The sequence below is a fragment of the Notamacropus eugenii genome, chromosome 2 (genome assembly GCF_028372415.1).
Source record: "Notamacropus eugenii isolate mMacEug1 chromosome 2, mMacEug1.pri_v2, whole genome shotgun sequence".
In the NCBI taxonomy this organism is placed as follows: domain Eukaryota; kingdom Metazoa; phylum Chordata; class Mammalia; order Diprotodontia; family Macropodidae; genus Notamacropus; species Notamacropus eugenii.
The window spans coordinates 172,354,358-172,372,335 of record NC_092873.1 but is presented as its reverse complement, the minus strand read 5'-3'; the positions used below and the strand labels follow the sequence as shown (position 1 = coordinate 172,372,335).

Here is a 17,978-nt window from a genome sequence, read left to right as displayed (position 1 = left end):
CAGAAGGAATCAATGTTCCATCAGTGCCAAGACCAGAAAAGAATAGAAAGGAAAAGACTTGGGGTGAAGGGGAGTTTGTTAACAACCAGAGATTTAGGGGGAAAAAATTCTAAAGGGCCTTCTCTGGCCTAATGAAGGGCAGAGAAGAAAATGGGTGGTGTTACTGTAAAAATGATTATCTTGCAGCTTGACTTTCTTTGATTTAGAGTTTTGTCATATTTAAACTGAATATTTAATCTGTGAATTATATTTAATTTTGAAGTAATTAATTCAACACACTTACAAGCCACAGGGAATCTGATGGTGCATGTAAGTGCTGATAGATCTCCAGAGATGAATAACTACAACTGGAAATGTACTAAATAACCAATGGCAACGACTGTATGTTTAAATTGTTTCCTTTTATTTTAAATATACCCATTACAGCAATTTGTTAGGTATGTATAGAACATTGTTATTTACATATCCAGTGTTTACTCTTTAGGGATGACTCCTAGACTAACTCAGTGAGGAGTTTACAAGTAATGCAGGAAATGAGACCCCTAGAAGGAGAGATATCTTTCGCAACAGGACTGAGAAATCTTGACAAAGGTCCATACACCTCCTGGGATCCAAGTATGCATTTCTGAGGCGAATATTGACACCTGAATAAAATGTCACAAAATTAAAGGTGTAGTAATAACTCCATTTCTTTACTAAATCCAGAAAGACCTCAATGAGCAGGATCCACCCTGCACTAAGAGTTTTGAGGAAAAAGCATTTCAGATGTCATTTCCTGCTTGAACAGAGCTTCATGTATGGATCAAACAAGTTCTCTGAAGACTAATTGAATGGTTAGATATGCTCTGGCATTTTGCCTTTCATGGCTTTTTAAAACATGTCACCCAAGTTAGCTTAGCTGCCTTTAAAAAATTATGTATGTTATGTACATGTGATTGCAACATTAGGAATCCATTGACTCCAAGGGGAAAAAAAGGAAAGATCCAGGTCATTGTTTGTTCAATGATATATACATCAGATACACTGGAGGACAGTGAAGCCCTGTCTGTATTTATATGGACAGCACAGCTGCTGACTCATCATTTGGGCTAACATTCTTCTACTGTGTATCAAACTTTTTTTATTGGCATCTTTTTTTTTTTTTTTTGGAATATTGGCTATCAGATCTCTACCTCTGATTGAACTAGTGAAAATGATTTCAACAGTAAGCTATATTCTATAAATAAATAGGATCATCCCATTTATTTTTAGATAATGTAGCAATAAGATTCTCTTCTAAAAACATAGCATTAATATAGGTGTTTTTACAATAAATTGTATGATGTTTTGGCCTCATTCAATTTTGGTCAATGACTAGTTTCCTTGGAGGGAAGATCTATACATGATTTTTTGAAAAAAAAAAAAAGAATGCTTTCAAAAATACTGCACAGGATGTTTCTATATTGGCAGTTGTCAAGTATATTATTTTCCCCAAATGCCCCTGAAAATAAGCATTTTTATTATTACTAAGTACCTCTGAACATCACTTGCGTTTTCAGGCTAGATGTCCATATCAGAAAATAACCAGATAATTCAAACAAAATCCCTGTGTTTGGCCTAAATGTCCCATGCAATGGATAGAAAACAGAGGGTTGGGTATTTCTTTCTTTCTTTGGCCCAAATGATGCTGATTGACTATATTGACTGCCATTTCTTTGTCAACTTCACATTATACTGTATAGATTTGGTTTCACATGTGTTTGTCAGTAGTAGTAAAGAAGGCCCACTTATTTTTTCCCCAATTTTAATTAATTTTTGTTTTAGGCCTTTGATTTTTGCAGGAGAGTAACACTTGTTTTTAAAGTTTCCAGAAACAATGGATTTGTAATATGGAACTGCTTAATGAGAATTATTTCTCCTTTGGTATTTCTTAATACCAAATTGCTGCAAACACATGTCCAACGTAGTATCCCAAGATGGAGGATTGAGGCAAGCTGGAAAATTTTGCACATTTCTCTGCAAAACTGTAAAAAGCCAAAACAACACTGACACTTGGTCCATTGGCATCAAAGCTAATGTTTCACATAACCAAACACTCACAATGAGCTTTTGAAAGGACTTGAGTCATGCATACACATTCAAAGGAGGAGCTTGTAGGTCATTTGGAGTTGAGTACTGGCAGTGTGTAAATGCTCCTGATAGAACATGCTGGACTCACCAGTTCTCTCTATTTCTCTATTGAATATAAACCCAATTTGAGTATCTCCATTAGTATCTCTCTTTTCCAACACTTCAGCATTCAAATGTGCATTGGTTACTAAAATAAGTCCTCTAAAGGAAAATTGATGCTCGATATAAAACAATCATGTCACCTTTAAATGTGGAAAAATACTCTACAGAAAAATAAGTAGAAAAGTAATTTCTGATTAATGTGTGGCTTTATCTTTATAAAAAAAAATCAAGATGATTAGTTAGTGTGCTTGGAATGGCCCCTGTGGACAATATCACAATGATACATTACAATCACAGTTCATATCATAACACCATCGTCACAATGTAATGAAATCCAAGTCAAAAATATTAATTTACAAACTGTACATTTGGCATCTGTTTCTGGGTTTTTTTTCAGTGTTTGCTTAAAAAAAACAACAAAAGCAACAGAATAGTGCAAGATTACAGTGCATTAACACAGCATAGTGTAAATATCACAATCATTTTGAGGATGGAAATTTTTTTTTTAAGTTTACTCATTGGCTAGATGGGTTCTTAAGTATTTTGTTTTGTTTTGTTTTGTTTTTGGTGAGTTGGACCCTTTTGGCAGGTTGGTGAAATCTATAAAACTCTTCTCAGAATGTTTTTAACTGCATAAAATAAAATACATAGAATCATAAAGGAAATCATTGACATATAATTATCAACTAAAACAAACACTTTTATGAATGCCAGGGTTAAGAATACTCTGGGCTAGACAATGGTGACACATGATGCCTAAATGTTACACAACTTTGCTTGGCTGGAGTGTGACCGAAGTTAGTGAGCTATATAAAAATCTTAATTCTCAGTGATAATGAGAAATAGAGATGAATGAAGTACATGGATAATCGCTAAGCCTCACGTGACCATTAATTTTCACCTCCCATAGTATTTCTTTTGTCAAAGTTTCTAAGCTGTGGCAAAATCAATATCACAGCCTTTCTCCCTTCCTTTCCTTATGACAAAGGCCTGAGGGTCTGATGACATGATCAAATTGTAGATGGAAAAAAAGAAAAAAAAATGAAAAATGAAGGTCCCTAGTGGTCAAGAAATTAGGTAGTCAGCCCAACCCAGTGCATCTTTAAGTATACTGAAATAACTAACAATAAGATCATAAATTTAGAGCTGGGAAGGGTGGTAGAGGTCGTCAAGCCCACAGTTTCTTCTTCCTATTTTGCAATCAAATAAACCAAGGCAGAGAGAGGTGACATGACTATTCCAAGATAGCAAAAAGGGCAGAGTCAGCATTTGAACATGGGTGATCTCAGATTTGTCTCTTTCTACTGTATCATCCTTGATCTCATTTTTTAAAATTCCATTTCTCCTTCCCTCCACTCCTAACATATGAATTCATTTTGCAAATGAACATAGCAAACGGAGGCACAACTATGAACTCAGAATTATTTACTTATTCAGAAATATTTGCTTATCCCTGAACAATTTAAATCAAGTGGTCTTTCTGTTGGTAACTGCCAAAGCAGACTGGGATATGCACCATGGAATCTGCTATAGTCCCTATGGCAGAGGAATGATTGAGTTTTATGATATTAGCTTGGGAAAGGCCATTAGAGATCATTTAGTGCAATTCTATAATTTTACAAATGAGGAAACTGAGGACCAAAGAATCTAAGTCACTTGCCCAAAGTCATATAGGGAGTTAACATCAATTGATAAACAAAACAAAAACAGATATTTTCACTCCTGTGCAGTTCTTTAAAAAAAAAAACAAACTGGTGTGATTAGAATTAGAAGCAATTTTACGACATGAGTTCAGAAAGAGGGATATAAACGTGACATGCCTTTGTTTCTTCACTTTTTCGCACATGGCTAGACTAATCCTTTCCTCTCAATTAAGTTTTGATTGAGCTACTAGCATACAATGAGTAGCAGGATATCCAATGTGAGAAAATTCAGGGCCAATCTAGTTCTTAAAAAATATACAAGAATTTAGGAGTTTCATCCACTGGTTTGGGAAAAATACAGACACAGTGACAAAATATTAATTGGTCTTTGAATGCATTAGATAGAATGTTATAGAATATGAGTGCCAGAAGGAATGTTAGTTATCAACTACTTCAACCTTATTTTGCAGATGAAGCCAGTGAGGCTCACAGAGGTTAATTAACTTGGTCAAATGAATATACAGATAGATAGGGACCTTGTTGGACCAAAGCCAGTCTCTTGACTTCTAGTCCAATGAGATTTCTACCATTCCTCTCTGCTATTTCTGTTTTTTCCTCATATTTTTTTTAATGACAACTCTAGCCCTGAATTTATCCACCTTTTATTTTCTAAAAAAAAAAAGAAAATCTTACCCAGAGATGTCTGGAGCTAGAATTAACTCATGACTCATTTCAGTGATTCAGATTCATCTCAAGAATAACATATAAATATTTTCTGACTGGGGCATGATCCAATAACATGCTTATTATTTTTTAGACATTTATTGAAAAGTCTTATACAGAACAGAGAAATACTATTTTTATTTCAGTGAATTGGCACAAATGTTGATATACACAACTCTCTCCATAAACAAAACTTTATGAAAAATTAGTACTTGTGAAAGATGCCACAAGATAGAAGACTCTAGAGACAGAAATCTTTTAGTCCAGAAATAAAACCTGAGTATTTTTTTCTACCTCCCTTATATGCCCATGGAAGATAACTTCAAGAGCTCACTTTGATATACTGAGGAATAATTCCAATTTGAAATGTTTTCTTATCTAAATAATATTACTTGGTCTCAAACACTCTGGTCCTTGTCTTTAAGTGAATTCTTTCATGAATGCTACTTATCACGATATTTGAGATACATAAATCTCTTCTCTCAAACCTGGATCACCTACTCTTTTTACACTCAGCTAATCAGATATTTTGGACTTACACAAGGGCTCTTAAAGTGAAAAACCAAAATAGCAAAATCCTCTTCATCTCATTATAGGACATGGAAGCCATTTTCCCCTCTCTAAATGATAGTAATCTCTACTTTGGCAATCTCTCATTAGAAGAGGAGGCTATCTTCTATGATTGTCTTATCGACAGCACTGATGATGGCTAATGAGGCCAATATGAGCTTGAGCACCTCTGAGGTAGCTTGAGCACATATTTGCCAGTGTAATGAGCAGTCCAGGTTGTTAATTCAGTCTTCAGCAACAATTTCTGCAGAGTCACAATTCTCTTTCTTTTACTTAGTGAAAATAGAATACAGTCATGTGTACGAGAAGTTTCCACATACATATTACCTTCTTGTACCCATCACCTTTAGAGAAATTCAGTATGACAACTGGGTCTTGTCCAGAGTGCATTTACAAGAAACACTTGGGCACAATGAATATTCACGAAGAGTATAGTGCCTATTTTGGTTTCCTATGAACTCAGGAAAAAAAAAATCAAATCAATTTTAGAACAATTTTCTGACATTTTGACTGAAACAATGAATGTTTATTTCCAGGAGTTTTTTTTTAAGGTATACTATCACTGTCATTTAGTATTTCTAGGGTCATTCCTTCCCCTCCACCATAGACATTTATCTAACTATTTCCTCATAGCCTATTGCATTTTCTTTGCTATAATACTACCTTTTAAAAAATTATCTTATTTTTGTAGTAGATTATCAGTATTCATATTTATTATGTTATTCAAGATTAAAGTGGTATTAATAAAAACTTGCTGATAACCATGTCACTTTTGTAACCTAAATTAAACATATCCCAAATACACTGGAATTTTACATCATTCTTCAGATGTCAAAGCACTATCACTATTTTTTGCTTTAACTCTATGGAAAGAAGTTTTCAGACCAATTTATAAATGGCTTGCTTAGAGCCAAGAAGTTAATCTGATTCTTCATTACATATGGGCAAAAAATAATGCCTATCTATTTATAACTGGTGATCCTTGAGTCAACAAGTTATTCTGATTTCTATGTCATATATAGAGGAAAAATGATGCTTACCTTCTTCCTAAATGATTTAGGAAACAATGTTCAGTGATGTCACCCTAAAGGAATTCAATAGCATTATCCATATACATATGCTATTTTATTTATCTATGAAATACAAAAGTCATCAATATACGTCTACCAATGCTATCTTTATTCCCTTCTTCCAAAGACAATTCCCTTGGTTTGTTAATCTTCCTCAAGCTGTCATTTTATCATCTAAGAAAAATTTTAGAGAAATGAGTATCCAGTTAACTTTTAATTATCTATATACATGAGTTTAATTAAAGTAGATTCTCAAAACAAAACAAAACAAAAACGTGCATCAGGGATTCTTAACCGTGAAGAAAAATCCATCATATATAACCCATGTGTATTTCACATAGTGGTACATCACAAAAATGGAGATGGAAGGTATCAGAGGTCATCTAGCTTCTCAATATTTTAGGTGTAAAAACTCAGTTTTAAAGGGGAGAAATAATTTACTTCCAAGGTTATCCAACTATTTAAGAGACAAGCCAGTATAAGAACCCAGCTCAAAGCTCTCTCTGCCACTTTAGGTGATACTTTTATGACTATTCCTAATGCACTTCGTTGAGAAGTGCATTTACTAGGTTTTAGAACTGAAAAGAACTTGTAGATGAGGAAACTGATTCAAAGGTTAAATGATTTGCCTGCAGTAATACAACTTCAGTCCGACTCACTCTGAAGCTTCGTTAAATTACCCAGTAGGAATGATGATGACGGTGATGATGGCAGTCATGAAATCGTGTGTAACTTCATAGTATCTCATCTATAGTTTATCTGTAAAATCCCTAATAAAATGCTTCATTAATTACTGAGTCAGAAGACATCTAGGAAAGTCCCTAAAGCTATCTGTGTATGAAATGAGAACAAAATGTCTAAACAAAAGTCTCCTTGGAAACACTGACTACTTATTTTTATGACTACCTGAACTTAGCAGACAAACAAAGTATATATAATTGAGGCAAGTAAGAAAGGACACGCCTTTTTGATGTGTGCAATTTATATGATAATAGAGATTTAGAGCTGGCAGGAGTTGCATGACTATCTTGTCCAACCTCCTGATTTGGCAGATGAAAAAACTGAGAAACAAAGAGGCAAAGTGATTGACAAATATCATTATGGATAGAAAGCAGGACGTGGAAGCAGGAAGATATGAATTCAATTCAGGTCTCAGATACTAATTATGCGACCCTAGGCAATTAATTCAACATCTGCCTCAGTTTCCTCACCTTTAAAATAGGGATAATAATAGCACCTACTTGCCAGGGTTCTTGTTGTGTGTTCGTCCTTCATTGCCAAAGAAGACCATACCATCAGAGAAATGATGACATGACTTGCACTTGACCTTGCTTTGAGTGAGGGAGGGCTGTGCAGGTCACCAGCCTCACTTCTCCTCCAGAGTCATCTGAATCCAGTGACCAGATATTCATCAGGATGACTGGAGATGACCCAGGATGAGGCAATTGGGGTTAAGTGACTTGCCCAAGGTCACACAGCTAATGAATGTCAAGTGTCTGAGGTGAGATTTGAACTCAGATCCTCCTGACTCCTGCACTGGTGCTCTATCCACTGCACCACCTAGGTGTCCCTTGTTAGGATTAAATTTGTAAAGTGATTTTCAAACCTTAAAGCTCCATGAGTGCTAGCTATTATGATTCAACTATTATTAATGGAAAAAGTAATGATATGAACCTGTTTTCTTATCATCTTTATCATATTGTTCATTAACATAGTCCTATCTTGCATAGCATTTGTGTACTGTATGTTTCCAAAGTCCTTTGAACATGGCTGATTTTACTTTGTGAAAACAGTTGTCCTGCGTTCAATAATATATAGTTAAAATATGATCCCCAGGCTCTTTTCTGGCCTTACATAGAATTATCTCCCTCTTTGTTTTCAGAATTTCATAGTGGTAAAAAGACAGTTTAAGAGATTTCCTAGTCCTTATTTCTGCCATCAAGAATGGCAAACAGAGTTGGTGCTCTTAAAATAGGAGAGTCTACCATCCTCCCACATAAATCTATTCTATTGTTATATTATAGCTTGTGTGGGCAGTTAGGTGGTACGGTAGATAGACTGTCAGGCCTTGAGTCAGGAAGACTCATCTTCTTGAGTTCATATCCAGCCTCTGAAATTTAATAGCTGTGTGACTCTGGGCAAGTCACTTAACCCTGTTTGCCTCACTTTCCTCATCTGTAAAATGAGCTACAGAAGGAAATGGCAAACCATCCCAGTATTTGCCAGGAAAACTCCATTGGGGGTCACAAAAAACAACAATCTGTATGATATGGGAGTGTCTATGATTATTCTCTAATCATGTATTAGAGGAACTTAAAATAATCGTTCAATGTCCTAAGTAGGCAAAGGGAATACTACTTTAGTCCATCATTCTGAAGTGCTTCAGTAAAACATGAACTATCTACAAGTAAGAGTTGATCTTATCCTCCCAGGGCATTGATCAGCCAAATTGATATATAACATAGTAAATAAAATGTGAAACATTACTTACATTTAGTACATGTAGATTGGAACTGTGACATTTCATTAAAAAAAATTCCCTGAAGAAATGAAAACTCATTCTTCCTTTCTGACACAAAGGAGTATCCTGTAGGCTATTTTATTATTTAAAATCATACAAAATGTTAAGCATTTTACATCTTACTGAAATTTCATTGTGAAAGTTCAGTGGATCTCAGAGACAGGCTCTAAACTGAAACTATCTCATTAGAAAAGAGATGAAACATAATTTCTCAACCATCAACCAATTTTAAGTTCTCTTCTCAGTACTTCTTCTTAATATCTTGTTAGGTAGTTTCAAAGATGGCAGTTAAATAGCTCTTTCTTCCTACCTAACATAATTTTCTGATCTCCTCACAAAGCTTTGCAAAGACCTGAGATGCAGAATGAGGACTGGGGAGGCTGAAAGTCAAAGAAATAAATGCCTGAACCAATAACTCCTATATCCTCCACCACTTGAGTTAGCTCTTAAAGTGCCATGGGTCTTCTAAGGCTCTGCAACAGATGATATTACCCAATATTCTGTTTTAACATTGGTATTTTTATAGCAAAGATCACTGTTTTAGGTTTACATTAGTCTTCCCTTCTGATTTTGTTTTTGGCAGCTTAGACTTGAGCCTGTCAAATTTATGCCTATTATGGGTTCTTTTTATATTACAGTACTGTTGGTTTTAGAAAATTGAAGTATCCTATCATTTTTATGACCTTAAAATAAATAAGATTTAAAGAAACATCAGAACACCAGAGATGCAGCTTCCATAACATTTTGGAAAAAGAACACTAAAATTCTGTGGTCTATACAACCTTTATATTCATAAAACATCTACAGCTTTTAGAATATCATTTAAAAATTAACAGTAATCAATGCCAAAGAATCAACATACCCTTCACAAGGAGGTGTAATATTAAAGGAATTTTAAACAGGCATTATTCCAGTTATTTGAGCATGAATGCCCTCCTTTGTATTTATGTTTCCCTTAATATGTATTGGTAGCACATTTAAACAAACAAGTAACATTTCCTAAAATATCCAGAAAGACAACAAACACATTTTAGATTTAGTATTTTTTCTCTGAAAAGTCAAAGTGTGTCTACATGGAGGATTCCATTTGACTAGGGCCTTCTAGTATCAATAAAATCTTTTCTTCATTTGTAGAAACTGAGGCACAGCCACACAATCAAGGCAGCATGGTTTACCAGAAGGAACAGTAGCCAAGGATTCAGGAAATCTGAGTTCTAGCTTGACTTTGCCATTTCTGAGCTATATGATCGTGGGCAAATCACAACTTCCCTGAGACTCAGTTTTCTCTTCTTTAAAATAAGAGATGATTTTATTTTTATCTTAAAATTATTTTAACATAAAAGATGGTCTCTAAGGTCCTTTCCATTTATAAAAGTCAGTGATTTCAAGAAAGAACAGAAACTAGTCCATTTTCTTTATTAGGAACTAGAAAATTGATGTTTCTAGGCTGTAGCTATGTGATTCTGCTGGAGAAAAGAGTCAATGTGAAGAAAAGATTTTGGTCCTGGTTATTTCACCACCATAAACACAGCCATAGAGGGCAACTTGCCCCAAATCAGAGAGTTAGGAGCAGACGTAACTAGAATCTAGTTAGTCCTCTTGATCTCCAGAATGCTCCACCCCACTCTGTATTTATAAGGACACCACCAATCAGCACAGATTGGATTTAAGGATATTATGTCCAGTTAATTCCCAAAAAAAGGTCAAGTTTATAGTCTCAGCCCAAGTTAGGCCTTTTTGAAAGATGCCTTAACAATCCTTCCTCTTTACATTTTAATTTTTTCTGACCTGACAAATAATGAAAACCTTAAAAAGAAATATCCAGGTTCATGTATTTTGAAATCCTGAAATAAAATAATGTGAAATTTTCTTAACTCATATGTCTAGATAGTCACTATTATCCAAAATGAAATAGTTAGAAAATAAAAAGACAGTAGAGATACTTAAAAAAAACCAAATGCCCCCCACTGCCCAAATCATAACCACCTTTAATCTCTGTATTGTTAGCTATGTAGAATGGAGAAATATACTGTTTGCTTATTAAGATGAAAACCATTCATTTAAATTCTACTCAAATAGTACATACAGATATGTGAATTGTAACTCATGGGCTGGAAAGGACCTCAATTCATCTAGCCCCATCTGTTCCTGAGTAGACTCAACATCCACGACCAAAAGTCATTCAGCTTTTACTTTGATGACCTCTAGTGCTAGAGAACTCAGAATTTCCAGAGGCAGTCCCATTTGTATTTTTGGACTGATGGAAGGAAAGCATTGTACAGCCTTCCAGTTACACATTTCTTTGGTTCCTTCTCTACAGTCATCCTCCCTTACTTGCTTCTGCTCTCTTTCTTTCCCCTTACTTATAACCTCAAAGATGACGTACCATGTCAAGTGATCACATATGACTCCTGTTTCTCAGGTGTCTCTGTAGTTCTGTAAAGCACTTAGGAACTATGGCCACAAATATGACATACAGAAGGAATACTTGAATGAAACATGGAAGAATTTTGCTCAAGTACTTCGGCCTATTCACAATAAAGATAATGCCCATTCAAATAATTTACTTATATTGATGCACATCTTTTAAATTTATTCAGATGTTATTCACATATGCTATTATAGCAAAAATATATTGGTTTGTATGTAAAAGTTTTTTACATTAAGATAACATTTATAATTATTATTGGCATGTCCTCTATACACTTTTCTTTTCCTTCTGCGAGGAAAGTCATCTTTTTTTGTTGTAATTGTTTTACCAACGTTGAAACAGTCTGGTATTTCATTTAAAAATTATTAAAATGCTATTTGTGGACCACAAAAATGTGAGTGAATAGGTTTTTCACAGTACTCCAAAATCTTATCTGCAGATCACGAGAGTAAAAATATACAGTTGCAAGTTATCATAATGAAAGAAATGGTAGGTCAGTTGACTTTCTGGATAACACATTAATAATCTGTTAGAGTTTGTTCTTTCCCCCTTTTAATACTTTAATAACTCTGCCTTCACAAACATAGTATGCAGATAAGATGAAAAGAAAGGCAACTATGCCCTTTGTTAAACTTGGGAATATAAGAACATTAATTTTAATTCAATTGTGACACACTCCTTCCTTGTTACACTGTGGGAAATTTAAACTCCAGAGGAAAGAATTAAATGGAAATCCTCAATGATGCTATAATCTGGGCTTTCATTTTCCAAATAGATTAAGCAGCTGATCAATGCAGAACCACAACAATCAAATAACAAATTTACATTTCTGACAACCTAATCCAAATGTGGAAGGAAAAACCCAACATTGATTAAAAATGATAGTAAACAATAAATTATGTTTCAGTGCAGATAATTAGCTATATACAGTATAATTTAAAATCGAGTGCCGAAGACTGCTGATGTTGATCGCTTAAACTCTGACGAAATATAAATAAGGTACCCAAGAGAGGATGGTTGAGTCAGTTGTGGCACAGAACACAGACTGATGTCTCTCTTTTTATTATCACAGCTTGAAATAGATTCCATCAGAATCTTCTCCTAAGTGTGCAAGAGATGGCAAATGTTAATTCCAAAACCATTTTTCTAGATTGCCAACAGACTTGTACTCTTGGTGTCTCTTCACATGGTCACAAGCAGAGCATGCATGTGTCTCCCAGAACCGTGGGAGATTCACTGTGAAGCTCTTCCTCCAGTTAAAGTAACTGAGGTATAACTTATCGTTTTTGTCTAGCTCCTTAAGGTATTTGGCTAGCTCACTGGCAGAACTGTAATCTTCCACATGAATAAAGGAGTCCCCTGGGATAAAATTCTCATAGTTTTCCCTAGATGGACCTAGCACAACAGGTACTGTACCAGCCACAAAAGCATTGTAGAGTTTCTCAGTGATGTAATCTTTGTGGATTGAGTTTTCAAAGGAAAGGTAAAATTTACAAGCAGATATAGTGGGAATCAAACTTTTATCATTCACATACTCTCCAAATGCTTGTCCATAGGTATGAATTTCAATGCTTTTACTCAGTTCACTGTAGTACTTGACTCTTGCATGCTCAGGATTCCAGTTACTGACAACCCAGCACACCAGCTTCTTTTTGCTTGGTACTTCAAACACAAAGGAATTTGTGCTTACTGTCATGAAGCCATAAGGCACTTGTATATCTGAGTCACGGCGATAAGTCAGAGTTAGATTGAAGAGGTGTTCAATGCCGCTTTTCTGGGGTGTGTGGGTAGGCGATTCCAAGTTCATCCAAATCCACTTCTGGAATGGTGGCCTTGCTTGCTGGGGTAAATTAGTGAGATCCCAGCTAATGTCTCGATGGTGAATCAGCACTGCATGGGATTTGTTGTAAAGGGCTCGATCGGTGGTAAGACGACACCCGTGGATGTTAAACATTGCTTGGCAGGATGAAAGGTCAAATGTCTGCCCAAAAGGCCATACCCAAATCAATATGATGGTTTCATTCAAATCATCAGTTTTGCTGGAAAAGAAATTTTTCATTTTCAGAACAGAGCTGGTTGACTCTATGGGACCAAGGATCCAGCTGTTGGTGGGCTTGATGTATATGAGCAGACATGCCATGAAACAACCCAGGATGATGCAAGTGATTAAAAATGGGCGGAAAATTCCTTTGGATGTCGATGTCATAATTTTTTCTGTGAAAGAGACAGAGAGAAAGGAAAGAAAAGTAAAAATTCAGATCAACGAATTATGATTATGTATCCTCAAAATGTACTTGATTAAAAAAACAACTGCCTTTTTTACTGTCATCAAACCTTATAGAACAAAGGTTCTTTGAGTCTACAGATCCCCAAGATGTCCAAGGATAGATTTCAGGGGGTCCACCATGAACATGGATGGGGGAAAAAATACACATTCGTTTTCACTAATCTCTAAAATCTAGTATTTCTTTCCCTTATGAATATAGGCAACAAAATATTATTCTCAGAAGGGTTTTTACCAGATTGCAAGAGATCTGTGATGAAAAAAGTTATGAACTTATGAAATGAACTATTAACAAATAAGTTATCCCTAACCCTATTTTTGGCAAGAAAATGTTTTTCCAATAAGTCTTCACCAACTCAGTTCAGAGTCAGAACCTAACATCTCTCCTAGTTTTATTTCAAGCCCAAACTCAGTATTTCAGTGATCTCTTTAGGCAAGTATGATAGGGCAAAAACTAGGGCAAATTCAATTTGGGGGTGGTCGTGATGGATAACAATGGACATCATAGATTTGGAGTTGTAAAACACCTTGGAGGTCATTGAGTCTCAACTTTTCATTTTACGGAGCTTAAATGACTTTTCCAAGGTCTCACAGGGGGCAAGTGAGAGAGCCAGGGTTTGAAGGTTCTCTGAGTTCAGATCCACCACTCTTTCCAGGCATCTGTGCCAGTCTGGTGCAGTTGTGTTAGGGGAGGGGCAGCCAACTGATCTTTGTTAACTTGGGACCTGTGAGGTTTTTTTTAGAACTGATAACTGTATTTCAGTATAATTGGTTATCTTTGTAATCCTATATATTTCATTTTATTCATTTTGATGTATTATTCCTTGAGATGGTCCATAGACTTCACCAGACTAATAAAGGAGTCCATGACACAAAAGGTTATATTTTGTAGGTAGTCCAGGACATCCTATGTCTGTGACAAATACCTTTGACCCCTAGGAAGGAGATGAGGTGACAAGAGCAGCGCAAGGAGAATGGAGTCCCCAGGATATTACACACACACACACACACACACACACACACACACACACACACACACACACACATACATACCCACACCAAAAACAATAATGGAACTTCAGTGCACTAAGAATTTCTTCAAAGTCCCTCTTGGTCTTCTGTGCTATTTAAAACTGGAGAGTTAAGACCTAATCCTGGGTTATTTGAAATCAGTGACTTGGGATTCAATAGTTCACAAGGTAATCCATTCCTAAAATCCTCTATTTAAACTTGTCTCTCCAATCTTAGGTCATTCTCCCCCATGAGCTTCTTTTACACAGTTGTCAAATGGGTCTTCCTAAAGCACAGATCAGAAAATATCTCCATCATACTATAAAATCTCCAATGACCCGCTATTGCCTCTAATATAAGATAGAAGTGCCAGGATGGATAATCAAAAGCTGGGATTAAGGCTGCTCAGAAAAATATAAATAATCTCAGATATGCAGATAATATTAATGTAATGACAGAGTAAAGAAGAATTAAGAAATCTCTTGTTGAGTGTAAGAGAAGAGAGTATAAATGCTGGTTTGAAGCTTTAACATAAAATAAACTAAAATCTTGGCAACTGGTTCCATTACTTCCTGAAAAATAGAGGGAGAAGAAATGGAAGCAGTGTCAGATTTTACATTTTTTGAGTCAAAAATCATTGCCGAAGGCAATTGCAGCCATGAAATTAAAAGATGCTCCTTAGTAGGAAAGCAAATCCGGACTGCCTACTTAAAAGCAGAGACCTTTTGACAAAGGTTCATATAGTCAAAGCTATGGTTTTTCTAATAATAGGTGGTGAAGAGTTGGATTTTTTATAAAGAAAGCTGACTCATGCAGAATCACCATTTTCACATTGTGGTACTTGAGAAGACTTTTGAGGGTCTGTTGGACAGCAAGGAGATCAAATAAGTCAATACTTAAAGAAATTCATTTAAACTACTGGGCAGGTAGGTGGCAAGTGGATAGCATGCTGGCCTGAGTTTAAGAAAGGGTCATCTTCCTGAGTTCAAATCTGGCCTCAGACACTAGATATGTTACTTAATCCTGCTTGTCTCAGTTTCCTCATCTGTAAAATAAATTAGAGAAGGAAATAAATTAGAGAAATTAGCAAAATAAATTGGAGAAGGAAATAAATTAGAGAAATTAGTAAAATAAATTGGAGAAGGAAATGTAAAACTACTATATTATTTTTGCCAAGAAAAACCTAAATGGGGTTACAAAGACTCTGGTATGACTGAAATGAATGAACAGCAACATTCACTGGACCTTTAATACTTTGACTACATAATGAGAAGATAGGACTCATTGGAAAAGACTGATGTTGGGAAAGATTGATGGCAAAAAGAAAAGGATAGCAGAGGATAAGATGGATAATGTCATGAAAACAATGAACATGAATTTGGACGGACCTTAAGAGACAGTGGAACATAAAAGGGCCTGGCCTGCTATGGTCCATGAGGTCATGAAAGTTGGATGTGACTGAACCACAAAACCTTTCTAGTCATTTTATGTTACTCCTTTCACACATTCCAACAGGCTTGCTATTTGGCCCCTGTACATGTCATTCCTCCAGCTTCTGTTCTTTTGAATAAGCAGTGGCCCTTGCTTAAGCTTAGCTTAACAACTCCCTAGCATCTTTCAAAGAGGTACTCAGCTGTCATTGCTTTCATGAGTTTTTCCCTCATCCATCAGGTATCAACATTTATTCCTAGAAATTACTTTGTATGGATCATAGGATCATAGATTTAGTGACAATACATCTTATGAGCTATTGAATTCAACCCTCTTATTTTACAGATGAGGAAACTGAGGCACAGAGAGCTTAAGAGATTTGCCCAGTCTTGTGTTGCATCCCCACTTGCATTTCATATTCTATAGCAGCTAAACTTTCTTGAAGGCAGAGATTGATTGATTGATTTTTGGTTTTTGCATCCCAATGTCTATCACAGTGCTTACAGGTGCTTACGAACTATTTGTTGAATTGAACATACTAGCAGGTAACTGATCCTCTTGGTTCAACAGGCTAATCAGGTCTTCCAGTGATGGGTTCTGGGGCTAAAGTCTTTCTAGCTTGGTAGAACTTCAACTCTGCTGACTTAGCTTTAAGACTTCTAAATCAGATGAGTCATCATACACTGCCCCCCCCCCAATATTTAATATATCTATCTATCCTAATACCTTAGTAGATGAATTTACAATAATATAAATATGGTTGTTTTGAATAAGATCAAAGCAGTTTATTTTGAATATCCCCCCCCCCCCCCCAACACATACTCCTAGGTTGGCTACCTCAGTCATTCTAGGTTCTTTCCTCTCCTTTCTATTCAATATCAAGTCTTATCTGTCCTACATGCCACTTTTTTTCCTTATATAGCAACCAGCTAGAAAAGTAGAAGGAAGGAAGGAAGGAAGGGTCATTAATCAAGCACTTGAGATGTGCCAGGGGAAACATTGGGAATACAAACACAAGCAAAAAGAATGATAGCCCTAACCTCATGCATCCTACATTCTAATATGAAGGGAGCTGAGAAGACAGAAAAGGGAAGAGGAGCTGGAAAGGGAAGGTATAAAAGTCCAGAACTTTAGGAGAGGAAGCAGCAAGAGAAAGTGAGCCTGGGTGGCTTAGGTACCACTCCAGTGGAGGTTCTGATCAGGAACTCACTAATCAGAGGAGGTACATATTAGATAACTACAGAGTAGATGCAAGGTAATCTCAGAGAGGAAAATCCTAACAGCTGGAAAGACTGGGAAAGACTTCCTACATAAGGCAGAATTTGAGTTGAATCTTGAAGCCAGGAAAACCAAGAGGCTGATGAACTGAATCTTTTACATGTGGGGTTCAGATAAATGCCATTTGAGGTTCCTTTCACATAGAATATAGAGAATTCAAACCAATTTACTTAGTTTACTACAATGGAGAAAGCACTGTACTTGGGAGTCGACTCTTGTGATCAATATAGGATTAGGCTGGATAAAAAACAAAACAAACAAAACCCACCAAATTGAAAAAAAAAACCAGTGTGACATGGGACTGGAAAAGTTTCCCTCATTTTCTGGAGACAGTTTCCTTAGCTACAAAAATAGGGATAATAACACTGGAACCTTTTGTTCCTGGTGTTGTAGGAAAAGAGCCCCTAGTAATTCATAGATCCTTTAAAGGCTCAGTTCAAATTCTACTATCTGTCCTTATTCACCCAGTTGTCAGTATATCAGTGCTCCTCCTGAGCCCAATTTACTTGATATGTATTTTATTTATTATCTGTATACAATGTCTCTCCATTCTCATCTATAATGATATCTTTGCCCAGAACCTACAGATTACATGTCTGGCAAACTTTTAAATGGTCTATATAAGCTCTTATTTAGAGAATTAAACAGTAATAGAAGAGGAACAAGCATTTATGAAGTCCCAGGTACTATCCATCTGCTAAATGATTTGCAAATATCTCATTTTATGAAGAATAACTCAGCACAAATGGAGATTTAGTATACTTTCACTCTATGGTAAGATAGATTCTCAATTCTTTTCATATCT

General features: G+C 35.8%; 1 protein-coding gene across 14 annotated transcripts in view; it reads right to left on the bottom strand.

The window, feature by feature from the left end:
* Positions 1-382: 382 nt before the first annotated feature.
* FUT9 (fucosyltransferase 9) overlaps positions 383-17,978 on the bottom strand; it is a 246,318-nt gene continuing 228,722 nt past the window's right edge. For all 14 annotated transcript variants that reach the window (XM_072642867.1, XM_072642864.1, XM_072642866.1 and 11 more), the window contains one exon: positions 383-13,383. In XM_072642867.1, coding sequence (XP_072498968.1) covers positions 12,296-13,375 — 1,080 coding nt within the window. In that variant the 5' untranslated portion in view covers positions 13,376-13,383 and the 3' untranslated portion in view covers positions 383-12,295. The remainder of the gene's footprint in view (positions 13,384-17,978) is intronic.